Source organism: Mytilus californianus, unplaced genomic scaffold, assembly GCF_021869535.1.
Source record: "Mytilus californianus isolate M0D057914Y unplaced genomic scaffold, xbMytCali1.0.p SCAF_1, whole genome shotgun sequence".
Lineage (NCBI taxonomy): Eukaryota > Metazoa > Mollusca > Bivalvia > Mytilida > Mytilidae > Mytilus > Mytilus californianus.
The window spans coordinates 7,109,484-7,123,830 of record NW_026262581.1 but is presented as its reverse complement, the minus strand read 5'-3'; the positions used below and the strand labels follow the sequence as shown (position 1 = coordinate 7,123,830).

The 14,347-nt window shown below is 32.7% G+C and overlaps 1 protein-coding gene across 1 annotated transcript in view; it reads left to right on the top strand.

The window, feature by feature from the left end:
* LOC127698630 (ATPase family AAA domain-containing protein 2-like) overlaps positions 1-14,347 on the top strand; it is a 113,082-nt gene that overhangs the window by 29,446 nt on the left and 69,289 nt on the right. Inside the window, exons 5-7 of the mRNA XM_052202186.1 lie at positions 536-668; positions 1,957-2,085; positions 2,474-2,588. Coding sequence (XP_052058146.1) covers positions 536-668; positions 1,957-2,085; positions 2,474-2,588 — 377 coding nt within the window. The remainder of the gene's footprint in view (positions 1-535; positions 669-1,956; positions 2,086-2,473; positions 2,589-14,347) is intronic.

Sequence of the window (14,347 nt, the reverse complement as noted above, 5' to 3'; positions counted from 1 at the left end):
CAGTTACAACTGCAACCAATGACTATCATTACCTCTTGGATCCAAAATTCTATCTTAATCCGCCAAGGGTGGAGAGAAGGTGACTGGATTGTAACCCTTGGCTAGCGAAGATGAGTTGAATAAGGAGTATCAAAACATTTTTTCTTGTGCTTGCTATTGTTTATGTTGACACTTTTATTTCAGTGAAGGAAAATTATGTTTTCCAGTCTGTGACCCCCCTTTAGTCTGTCTGGTATCAGGTTTAAGATTTGGGTTACAATAGAAATGGTCAAGCTCAGTAAATTCCTTAAAATAGAACATGTCCAATATCATATTGCCTTTATTTGAAGTTGAATGCTATTGCTTCTCAGGTAAATATTTAGTGTTAAGTATAATTAACAACTTTAACAAATTTAAAAACAGGTGCAAACTTCTTTTTGTACATATAAGAAGGTATTATTCAGCTATAAAGGTCACTCTTAACATTAAAAATGGGAATTATCTTCTACATTAAGTTCCATTGACTGAAATTTATTTACCTTCTTTTTTCCCCCAGAAAAGTGAAGATATGTACAGTCGTGTTAAAAGGCCAAGAAAAGTAATTAAAAGAGATATGTATGGTATTCCAATTCCTGATGACACTAGTGATGAAGAAAATAAAGATGATGAGGACGATGATGATGATGATGGTAAGAAATCCTGAAGGAACTGAAAACAAAAACGTGGTTTTAGTAATTTGCTAGATCAAGAAAATTTGTTTTTCTAGTTCTTAGACAATTTAAACGTTCCCATCCCTGATCACTCGATTTTTTACAGTTAACATGAGGTTTGCTTGTTTACAGTACTTCATTGGTCAAAATTCAATTATGAGATCAAATGTCCTAGCTGTACCATGATATTGTTATTGAGACAGAACAGAAAGAATTTATTTTTTTGTCAGATTTCAACAAAATAGTTTTCAAATTTGCCTACATATCTTCTAAAATCATCATTCATGTCATAGAAATAAATTCCATACCATTCTATTTGATAACACATTTGCATTAAATCTTTGAATGTAAGATAAAAATATTGTATCTCACTCAATGTTGTGGTAGAATCAATATTAAAAAAAAAAATCAACTATGTCTGAAAGATAACAATATCCAGTTACAATTTTAAAAGTTTATAAAATAATGAGAAATTTTGACACAAAGTAAATATAATATGCACTATAGAAATATGCAAAGAAAAATGTACCTTCAATTTAAACATTTCATGTAAAAATACAAAATTTCAATTTTGAATACTTTCCAAAATAATAACACAACTTTGAATTGGAAAGAGATATTTTTACCCATTTTGTTGCAGTGTTCCTGAATGATAGGCCTTTAAGAAAGTCAATAAAATGAAGGATGAATGAGTTTAATTTTAAGTAATCATACCATTATTGGGAATGAATAGCCTATATATAAAATATATATATATTTTGTCAATATAAATGCATATTGAAAAAAAAAACTACCTTTGATTTTTTTCTTGCAATTTCATTTAAACAAGTTGAACATAGTTGTTGCAAGAGAAAAAAAAAAGGGTTTCATGTGCTATTTTTTTTTTTAGCTAGAAATAGTTTTTAAAATGCTGGAGATTTTCCTTTTAGGTTCTAAATTATGATGCAGTGTATTAAAGCAACCTTGTCCTGCAGCTATTCCCGCCGTATATCAAAACGGTATACGAATTACTGTCATATACAAATTTATTGATGATAGAAAAGTAAACAGTCTTCGTTTGCCTCAAATTTCATGCAGTAAATTTCACGTGCTTAAATACACAACATGTTTGTTTTCCTTATTCAAATACTTTCAAATTGATGTAACTGATTGGATTTCAAAAACAATGCATTTAATTTGGATGCATTATTTATCTGCTTTTGCTCCAGTATCATATGCCATCAATATACCTTCAAGAAATGATGATTATATCATATTATTTAAATAGACTCAAGTAGTGATGATGATGATGACGATGATGATGACAATGATGAAGAGGAAGAAAAAAAACCAGAAAATCGCTCATATAACCTCAGGGAACACAAACCACGAACTCAACTTTTTGAAGTACCAGTTGGTAAGTATGCAACAAGTTTTAAATGTGTTATTCCCTGTGATTTCTTATATTTTGTACATTCTGGTTTGTGCTCAACAAGTGCAATTCATCTATTATGAAGCACAATAGCTTAAAGTATACCCCATATTACACAAGTATGAATGCTGGAATAAATGTTACAAAAAAAGAATTTATATAAAATGTATGATATAAGAAATAAGTCAAAATTAAGAGGATATATCAGATAAAGCATATAGTATAAAGATATAAGAAGATGTGGTATGAGTGCCAATGAGACAAACCACTTTTAAACATTCACAATGTTTAAATGAAAGTATTTCGCCTTACCAGCAAATTTATATAAGAACATCTTATTTATCAAGTTTAATTGTTGTATTTTTAATTGCAGTGGAAAGGAGGAAAAGAGTACAAAAGTTGTTTAGAGAAACTCCCCCGTTACCTCCAAAAAGAAGACAAAAATCTCATGTATACCAGTCACCTGCTCACAGAAAACTAGAAATAAGGTTAATACTTTTTTCTGTTATACTGTAAAAAACATATTACATAATAAATTTCAGAGTATTGTAATGTGTTAATTAGCACAAATATGTATAACATAAGATGAACCAATATAATCTATTTTTTCTTCTTTGATTCTCAATTAAAAACTTTATTCATATCTATATATGTTGCCCTCAATTTCATGATTCATTGAATGCATTGATAAAACTGCTTTTTTTTTCTCAATCAAACAATTTTTTCAATTATGAGCATGATGAGTTATTGGACAACTAACTGTCTTTGGTATGTCACTGCTCTGTCAGACAGGATTCACTTAAAAGACCTCTTTCTATGGTTCTTAAATACTTTGCATATATAGCTGTATACAGTATACAGAATGATTGTAAGATGCATATGTTCATCTTGAACATTTCATCTGACTGAAATTGATTTTTTAATGTTCAGTTTTTCTGATTTGGTCTATCTCAGATGCTATAAGAAATAGGTCAACTGATTGATTATTGCTGTTAAATGCCACTTTCAACACACTTGGCCTTTTCGTTGCATGCAGTTTGTATATTGGTGGAGGAAGCCAGTGAGGACCAACAAACTTTTGCAGGAAAATTGCATTCCTAGTCAATTCAGATCAAAGTCGAAAGCACCTTGCCACTAGGTCAACTGTATTTGGTTCATAGTTTTATTGAAAGGTGTACATAATTGTCTGGATGTGTTCATTTGACAATGACCTATGTTCATAGGTCATTGGTCAGTGTTAAGTTTTCGTGATATGGTTGATTTGTCAGATACAATAACCAAAAGGTAAAACATATATGGTATATGGAATGATTGTAAGATGAACATGTTCATCTGACAGTGTTCATCTGACCTTGAACTCATTAGCTCACCTGGCCCATAGGGCCAAGTGAGCTTTTCTCATCACTTGGTGTCCGTCGTCCATCGTCGTCGTCCGTTGTTAACTTTTACAAAAATCTCTTCCTCTGAAACTACTGAGCCAAAGTTAACCAAACTTGGCCACAATCATCATTGGGGTATCTAGTTTAAAAAATGTGTCCGATGACCCGGCACACCAACCAAGATGGCTGCCATGGCTAAAAATAGAACATAGGGGTAAAATGTAGAATTTGGCTTATATCCCTGAAACCAAAGCATTTAGAGCAATTCTGACATTGGTAAAATTGTTCATCAGGTCAAGATCTATCTGCCCTGAAATTTTCAGACAAATCAGACAACCCATTGTTGGGTTGCTGCCCCTGAATTGGTAATTTTAAGAAAATTTTGCAGTTTTTGGTTATTATCTTGAATAGTATTATAGATAGAGATCAACTGTAAACAACAATAATGTTCAGCAAAGTAAGATCTACAAATAAATCAACATGACCAAAATTGTCAATTGACCCCTTAAGGAGTTGTTGCCCTTTAAATTCAATTTTTAACAATTTTTCGTAAATTTTTGTAATCTTTTACAAAAATCTTCTCCTCTTAAACTACTGGGCCAAATTTAACCAAACTTGGCCAAAATCATCATTAGGGTATAAAGTTTAAAAAATGTGTCCGATAAGCCCGCCTGCCATTCAAGATGGCTGACATGGCTTAAAATAGAACATAGAGGTAAAATGCAGTTTTTATACGACCGCAAAAATTGAAAATTTTTTGGTCGTATATTGGTATGACGTTGGCGTCGTCGTCGTCGTCGTCGTTGTCGTCGTCGTCTGGCGTCGTCCGGCGTCGTCCGAAGACACATTGGTTTTCGCACTCTAACTTTAGTTTAAGTGAATGGATCTCCATGAAATTTTACCATAAGGTTCAATACCATAAAAGGAAGGTTGGGATTGATTTTGGGGGTTATGGTACCAACAGTTAAGGAATTAGGGGCCAAAAAGGGGCCAAAAATAAGCATTTTTGTAACTTCCAGACAATAACTTGTGTGTAAGTGTATGGATCTCTCTGACATTGTACCACAAGGTTCCATATCACAAAGGGAAGGCTGTAATTGATTTTGGGGGTAATTGCCTCAAAATTTTAGGAATTAGGGGCCAAAAAAGGGGCAAAAAACAAGCATTTTTCTAGTTTCATGACAATAACTTGTGTGTAAGTGTTTGGATATTTCTGAAATTGTACTACAAGGTTCCATATCACAAAGGGAAAGCTGGAATTGAGTTTGTGGGTAATTGCCCGAAACGTTTAGGAATAGGGGGCCAAAAAGGGGCCAAAAATAAGCATTTTTCTAGTTTCCAGACAATAACTTGTGTTCAAGTGTATGGATCTCTCTGAAATTGTACTGCAAGGTACCATACCACAAAGGGAAGGCTGGGATTGAGTTTGGGGGTGATGAATCATAAGGGGGTTCAAAAAATTTGGGGGGGGGGATTTTTTTTTTTTTTTTTTTTTTTCTTTTTTTCCTTTTTTTTTTCTTTTAAAATTTTCCATTTTAAGTTGGTTATTTCTGATTAATATTTAAAAGCAAATAATAATGATATGGTAGGAGATACACACCAAACAGGATGTGTAAATTATTATATAATAAGTATTGTGCAATAGCAAGAAATTTTCAATTGCACAGTATTGCACAATTGCAAGAAATCTTCAATTGCACAGTATTGCGCAATAGCAAGAAATCTTCAATTGCACAGTATTGCGCAATAGCAAGAAATATCCAATAGCACAATATTGCGCAATAGCAAGAAATTGTCAATTGTACAGTATTGCACAATAGCAAGAAATATTCAATTGCACAGTATTGTGCAAAAGAAGATACTTCGTATAAATTGCTTATTTCTTGATCAATTTCAATGGGGTTTTATTCTTGAATTCTTGGGGTTCTTTAATATGCCGAATCTAACCAAGTATTAAGTTTTTGGATTTTGGGCCCCGTTTTTAAATTGGTCCATATTGAGGTCAAAAGGGTCCAAAATTTAACTTTGTTTGATTTCTTCAAAAATTGAATTATTGGGGTTCTTTGATATGCCGAATCTAACCGTGTATTTAGATTCTTAATTTTTGGTTCCGTTTTCAAATTGGTCTACATTAAGGTCAAAAGGGTCCAAAATTAAACTTAGTTTGATTTTAACAAAAATTGAATTTTTATGGTTCTTTGATATGCTGAATCTAAACATGTATTTAGATTTTTGATTATGGGCCCAGTTTTCAAGTTGGTCCAAATCGGGGTCCAAAATTAAACTTTGTTTGATTTCAACAAAAATTGAATATATGGGGTTCTTTGATATGCTGAATCTAACCATGTATTTAGATTTTTGATTTTTGGGCCCCGTTATCAACTTTGTCCACATTGAGGTCAAAAGGGTCCAAAATTAAACTTTGTTTGATTTCATCAAAAATTGAATTCTTGGGGTTCTTTGATATGCTGAATCTAACCATGTATTTAGATTTTTTATTTGTGGACCCGCTATCAAATTGGTTCATATTGAGGTCTAAAGGGTCCAAAATTAAACTTTGTTTGATTTCATCAAAAATTGAATTATTGGGGTTCTTTGATATGCCAAATCTAACCGTGTATTTAGATTTTTAATTTTGGGTCCTGTTTTTAAATTGGTCTACATTAAGGTCCAAAGGGTCCAAAATTAAACTTAGTTTGATTTTAACAAAAATTGAATTCTTGGGGTTCTTTGATATGCTGAATCTAAACATGTGTTTAGATTTTTGATTATGGGCCCAGTTTTCAAGTTGGTCCAAGTTGAGGTCCAAAATTAAACTTTGTTTGATTTCAACAAAAATTGAATATATGGGGTTCTTTGATATGCTGAATCTAAACATGTATTTAGATTTTAGATTTTTGGCCCAGTTTTCAAGTTGGTCCAAATTGGGGTCCAAAATTAAACTTTGTTTGATTTCAACAAAAATTGAATATATGGGGTTCTTTGATATGCTGAATCTTACCATGTATTTAGATTTTTTATTTGTGGGCCCGCTATCAAATTGGTTCATATTGAGGTCAAATGGGTCCAAAATTAAACTTTGTTTGATTTCATCAAAAATTTAATTATTGGGGTTCTTTGATATGCCAAATCTAACCGTGTATTTAGATTTTTAATTTTGGGTCCCGTTTTTTAAATTGGTCTACATTAAGGTCCAAAGGGTCCAAAATTAAACTTAGTTTGATTTTAACAAAAATTGAATTTTTGGGGTTCTTTGATATGCTGAATCTAAACATGTGTTTAGATTTTTGATTAAGGAACCAGTTTTCAAGTTGGTCCAAGTTGGGGTCCAAAATTAAACTTTGTTTGATTTCAACAAAAATTGAATATATGGGGTTCTTTGATATGCTGAATCTAAACATGTATTTAGATTTTAGATTTTTGGCCCAGTTTTCAAGTTGGTCCAAATTGGGGTCCAAAATTAAACTTTGTTTGATTTCAACAAAAATTGAATATATGGGGTTCTTTGATATGCTGAATCTTACCATGTATTTAGATTTTTTATTTTGTGGGCCCGCTATCAAATTGGTTCATATTGAGGTCAAAAGGGTCCAAAATTAAACTTTGTTTGATTTCATCAAAAATTGAATTATTGGGGTTCTTTGATATGCCAAATCTAACCGTGTTTTTAGACTTTTAATTTTGGGTCCCGTTTTTATACGACCGCAAAAATTGAAAATTTTTTGGTCGTATATTGGTATGACGTTGGCGTCGTCGTCGTCGTCGTCGTCGTCGTCGTCGTCGTCGTCGTCGTCGTCGTCGTCGTCTGGCGTCGTCCGGCGTCGTCCGAAGACACATTGGTTTTCGCACTCTAACTTTAGTTTAAGTGAATGGATCTCCTTGAAATTTTACCATAAGGTTCAATACCACGAAAGGAAGGTTGGGATTGATTTTGGGGGTTATGGTACCAACAGTTAAGGAATTAGGGGCCAAAAAGGGGCCAAAAATAAGCATTTTTGTAACTTCCAGACAATAACTTGTGTGTAAGTGTATGGATCTCTCTGACATTGTACCACAAGGTTCCATATCACAAAGGGAAGGCTGTAATTGATTTTGGGGGTAATTGCCTCAAAATTTTAGGAATTAGGGGCCAAAAAAGGGGCAAAAAACAAGCATTTTTCTAGTTTCATGACAATAACTTGTGTGTAAGTGTTTGGATATTTCTGAAATTGTACTACAAGGTTCCATATCACAAAGGGAAAGCTGGAATTGAGTTTGGGGGTAATTGCCTGAAACGTTTAGGAATTGGGGGCCAAAAAGGGGCCAAAAATAAGCATTTTTCTAGTTTCCAGACAATAACTTGTGTTCAAGTGTATGGATCTCTCTGAAATTGTACTGCAAGGTACCATACCACAAAGGGAAGGCTGGGATTGAGTTTGGGGGTGATGAATCATAAGGGGGTTCAAAAAATTTGGGGGGGGGGATTTTTTTTTCTTTCTTTTTTTTTCTTTTTTTCCTTTTTTTTTTCTTTTAAAATTTTCCATTTTAAGTTGGTTATTTCTGATTAATATTTAAAAGCAAATAATAATGATATGGTAGGAGATACACACCAAACAGGATGTGTAAATTATTATATAATAAGTATTGTGCAATAGCAAGAAATTTTCAATTGCACAGTATTGCACAATTGCAAGAAATCTTCAATTGCACAGTATTGCGCAATAGCAAGAAATCTTCAATTGCACAGTATTGCGCAATAGCAAGAAATATCCAATAGCACAATATTGCTCAATAGCAAGAAATTGTCAATTGTACAGTATTGCACAATAGCAAGAAATATTCAATTGCACAGTATTGTGCAAAAGAAGATACTTCGTATAAATTGCTTATTTCTTGATCAATTTCAATGGGGTTTTATTCTTGAATTCTTGGGGTTCTTTAATATGCTGAATCTAACCGTGTATTAAGTTTTTGGATTTTGGGCCCCGTTTTTGAATTGGTCCACATTGAGGTCCAAAGGGTCCAAAATTTAACTTTGTTTGATTTCATCAAAAATTGAAATATTGGGGTTCTTTGATATGCCGAATCTAACAGTGTATTTAGATTCTTAATTTTTGGTTCCGTTTTCAAATTGGTCTACATTAAGGTCAAAAGGGTCCAAAATTAAACTTAGTTTGATTTTAACAAAAATTGAATTTTTAGGGTTCTTTGATATGCTGAATCTTAACATGTATTTAGATTTTTGATTATGGGCCCAGTTTTCAAGTTGGTCCAAATCGGGGTCCAAAATTAAACTTTGTTTGATTTCAACAAAAATTGAATATATGGGGTTCTTTGATATGCTGAATCTAACCATGTATTTAGATTTTTGATTTTTGGGCCCCGTTATCAACTTTGTCCACATTGAGGTCAAAAGGGTCCAAAATTAAACTTTGTTTGATTTCATCAAAAATTGAATATATGGGGTTCTTTGATATGCTGAATCTAAACATGTATTTAGATTTTAGATTTTTGGCCCAGTTTTCAAGTTGGTCCAAATTGGGGTCCAAAATTAAACTTTGTTTGATTTCAACAAAAATTGAATATATGGGGTTCTTTGATATGCTGAATCTAACCATGTATTTAGATTTTTGATTTTTGGGCCCCGTTATCAACTTTGTCCACATTGACGTCAAAAGGGTCCAAAATTAAACTTTGTTTGATTTCATCAAAAATTGAATTCTTGGGGTTCTTTGATATGCTGAATCTAACCATGTATTTAGATTTTTTATTTGTGGACCCGCTATCAAATTGGTTCATATTGAGGTCAAAAGGGTCCAAAATTAAACTTTGTTTGATTTCATCAAAAATTGAATTATTGGGGTTCTTTGATATGCCAAATCTAACCGTGTATTTAGATTTTTAATTTTGGGTCCTGTTTTTAAATTGGTCTACATTAAGGTCCAAAGGGTCCAAAATTAAACTTAGTTTGATTTTAACAAAAATTGAATTCTTGGGGTTCTTTGATATGCTGAATCTAAACATGTGTTTAGAATTTTGATTATGGGCCCAGTTTTCAAGTTGGTCCAAGTTGGGGTCCAAAATTAAACTTTGTTTGATTTCAACAAAAATTGAATATATGGGGTTCTTTGATATGCTGAATCTAAACATGTATTTAGATTTTAGATTTTTGGCCCAGTTTTCAAGTTGGTCCAAATTGGGGTCCAAAATTAAACTTTGTTTGATTTCAACAAAAATTGAACATATGGGGTTCTTTGATATGCTGAATCTTACCATGTATTTAGATTTTTTATTTGTGGGCCCGCTATCAAATTGGTTCATATTGAGGTCAAAAGGGTTCAAAATTAAACTTTGTTTGATTTCATCAAAAATTTAATTCTTGGGGTTCTTTGATATGCCAAATCTAACCGTGTAAATAGATTTTTAATTTTGGGTCCCGTTTTTTAAATTGGTCTACATTAAGGTCCAAAGGGTCCAAAATTAAACTTAGTTTGATTTTAACAAAAATTGAATTTTTGGGGTTCTTTGATATGCTGAATCTAAACATGTGTTTAGATTTTTGATTATGGGACCAGTTTTCAAGTTGTTCCAAGTTGGGGTCCAAAATTAAACTTTGTTTGATTTCAACAAAAATTGAATATATGGGGTTCTTTGATATGCTGAATCTAAACATGTATTTAGATTTTAGATTTTTGGCCCTGTTTTCAAGTTGGTCCAAATTGGGGTCCAAAATTAAACTTTGTTTGATTTCAACAAAAATTGAACATATGGGGTTCTTTGATATGCTGAATCTTACCATGTATTTAGATTTTTTATTTTGTAGGCCCGCTATCAAATTGGTTCATATTGTGGTCAAAAGGGTCCAAAATTAAACTTTGTTTGATTTCATCAAAAATTGAATTATTGGGGTTCTTTGATATGCCAAATCTAACCGTGTTTTTAGATTTTTAATTTTGGGTCCCGTTTTTGAAATTGGTCTACATTAAGGTCCAAAGGGTCCAAAATTAAACTTAGTTTGATTTTAACAAAAATTGAATTCTTGGGGTACTTTGATATGCTGAATCTAAACATGTGTTTAGATTTTTGATTATGGGACCAGTTTTCAAGTTTGTCCAAGTTGGGGTCCAAAATTAAACTTTGTTTGATTTCAACAAAAATTGAATATATGGGGTTCTTTGATATGCTGAATCTAACCATGTATTTTGATTTTGGACATTGGACCATAATAGGTAAATTAAAAAAATTGAAGTTCTTAGACCACATTCTTTCTGTGTCAGAAACCTATGCTGTGTCAAATATTTAATCACAATCCAAATTCAGAGCTGTATCAAGCTTGAATGGTGTGTCCATACTTGCCCCAACTGTTCAGGGTTCGACCTCTGCGGTCGTATCAAGCTGCGCCCAGCGAAGCATTTTATTTAAATTGGTCTACATTAAGGTCCAAAGGGTCCAAAATTAAACTTAGTTTGATTTTAACAAAAATTGAATTCTTGGGGTACTTTGATATGCTGAATCTAAACATGTGTTTAGATTTTTGATTATGGGACCAGTTTTCAAGTTTGTCCAAGTTGGGGTCCAATATTAAACTTTGTTTGATTTCAACAAAAATTGAATATATGGGGTTCTTTGATATGCTGAATCTAACCATGTATTTTGATTTTGGACATTGGACCATAATAGGTAAATTAAAAAAATTGAAGTTCTTAGACCACATTCTTTCTGTGTCAGAAACCTATGCTGTGTCAAATATTTAATCACAATCCAAATTCAGAGCTGTATCAAGCTTGAATGTTGTGTCCATACTTGCCCCAACTGTTCAGGGTTCGACCTCTGCGGTCGTATCAAGCTGCGCCCAGCGAAGCATTTTATTGGCTTATATCTCTGAAACTAAAGCATTTGGAGCAATTCTGACAATGGGTAAAAATGTTAAGCAGGTTAAGATCTATCTGCCCTGAAATTGTCAGACGAATCAGACAACCCGTTATTGGGTTGCTGCACCTGAATTGGTAATTTTAAGGAAATTTTGCAGTTTTTACACGCCTGTCAAAATTTAGACGGGACGTATTTTGTTATACAAATGTCTTGCGTCCGTCTGTTTGTCTGTCAGTCTGTCAGGCGTCCACATGTCGCACTGTAACTTGAGAACGACTTTTCCAAATTTCATGAAACTTAACATAGTTGTTTCTTATGATTGTCAACCGATCTGTATACTTTTTGGTGAAAATAAGATTAAAACTTTTTGAGTTACGGGACTTTGTAACTAAAACAGGGGGTGTTTTTTACATGTCGCGCCGTATCTCAAAAAACGATTTATGATTATTGCTTAAAACTTTACACACTTCTTAGTTATATTAATCTAAAGATCTGTATACTTTTTGGTGATGATTCAAAATTTCTATTTTAGAGTTATTGAGTTTTTTGTAAAAAAAGGGGGGGGGTTTACATGTCGCGCCGTATCTCAGAAACGATTTATGATTATTGCATAAAACCTCACACACAAGATGATGGGCGTATCATGTGCTGGTGGGGCAGCTGTTTTTTGGTTATTATCTTGAATATTATTATAGATAGAGATAAACTGTAAACAGCAATAATGTTCAGCAAAGTAAGCTCTACAAATAAGTCAACATGACAAAAATTGTCAATTGACCCTTTAAGGAGTTGTTGCCTTTTAACCCTTTCAACACTATACACGGTATATGCCGCAATGACGTACGCCACTGCTGTTCGCTGCATATGCTGCGATGACGATAGATTATTCATCCAGACTCATAAACCATTCGGTTTTCATTCAGCTCCTCTCTAATTTTTCCTTGTATGAATCGAGGATATGCAAGGTCCCGTTTGCGCTTGAAATCACAGGAATTTAAAGGAAAATAGAAGGAAAATAAAAACAAATATTTTGACAAATGCAAATGGTGGAAATTGAAAAAGACGCTGTTAATATGCAATTATTTCAGTATTTCTATAGAGAAACTGACGAGGAATAGTTAAAAGGTTCACCGTTATCTCAATGTGTTTATTACATTCAATTCGTGTGGGAAATATGATTTGATCGATCTTTACGAGACGTAGAAAAAGGGGGAAAATGGAAATTGACTGAAAATTTTGAGGACAGAGCTTCTTATTTGCACCACGTTTACGTTATACGTTGTGTATGGTGCAATATGCTACGGAATCAAGCAACTGGTGTCTTCTTTATTATATGGCAGATAGAACAACAAAATAAATGATTATAAGTTGTTTTTATTCAAAATTCAACACAAATACAATAATTTACACCTTTTACCTGTTAATTACCTGAAAATGCAGGTAGCCTGATGAAAATTTTACTAAAATAATTGCATAACATTACAGTTCATGCTCTCCTGAGCATTTTTCATGTACTAACTGTGTCTGTATTTCTAATGATAAAAAAGATACAGCAGTCTGAAAAGGAATATACTGTTCTAATGAATGAACCCAAAAAAAATTCAGCAGCAGCAGCCATTTTTATACGACCGCAAAAAAATTTTGTGGTCGTATATTGGTATGACGTTGGCGTCGTCGTCGTCGTCGTCCGAATACAAATTGGTTTTCGCACTCTAACTTTAGTTTAAGTGAATGGATCTTTTTGAAATTTTACCATAAGGTTAAATACCACAAAAGGAAGGTTGGGATTGATTTTGGGGGTTATGGTACCAACAGTTAAGGAATTAGGGGCCAAAAAGGGGCCAAAAATAAGCATTTTCTAGTTTCCAGACAATAACTGTGGAACGGTGTATGGATCTCTCTGAAATTATACTACAAGTTTCCATACCACAAAGGGATGGTTAGGATTTGCTTTGGGGGGTTATGGCTCAAACCGTTTAGGAATTAGGGGCAAAAAAGGGGGAAAAACAAGGTTGTCCTGGTTAATGGACAAATACTTTAGTACAAAACATAATTTAAAGCAGTGAAAGGGAGATAAATCAAATACATCATTGAAATTATCTCCCTTACACTGCTTTTAAATTATGTATAAAGTAATGGTTAATGAACAATAAAGATAATTTAAAACAGTGTAAGGGAGGTAATCCAAATACAACGTTTTGGTTACTTCCCTTACACTGCTTTTAAATTATGTTTAAAGAAATGCATATTTATAAAGGAAGACCAGTAAAAATATCTGCAAATGTTGCATCTTTTTTTTTACAAAAAAATCCATATGAAAGATTTGACACTATATTTTTAATTCTATTATAAAATAGATTAAGTTAGCACTATGGTAAATTTAAATGGGTAATTATGGTTGCCAACTCCATTGGAAATTTGAATTGAGATTTTGACCATATCTTGAGGGAAAGAATTTTTTGGGGGAAAAAAAGGGGGGGGGGGATAAAAAGAAATTGTGGGGGGTCAATTTTTCTCATTTCAGATTTCAGAAATTAAAAAGAATTATTCTTCAAATATTATTTTTTTTTCAAATTTCAAATATTGAAAAATTTCAAGAAGTAATCTTTAATTGCACAGTATGGCGCATTAGATTTGTAAAATCTTTGATCACATTTATTTATTTGTTATGCCGAATCTAACAGTGTATTTAGATTTTTAATTTTGGGTCCAGTTTTCAAATTGGTCTACATTAAGGTCCAAAGGGTCCAAAATTAAACTTTGTTTGATTTTAGCAAAAATTGAATATATGAGGTTCTTTGATATGCTGAATCTCAACATGTATTTAGATTTTTGATTTTTGGCCCAGTTTTCAAGTTGGTCCAAATTGGGGTCCAAAATTAAACTTTGTTTGATTTCAACAAAAATTGAATATATGAGGTTCTTTGATATGCTGAATCTAACCATGTATTTAGATTTTTTATTTGTGGACCCCGTTATCAAATTGGTTCATATTGAGGTCAAAAGGGTCCAAAATT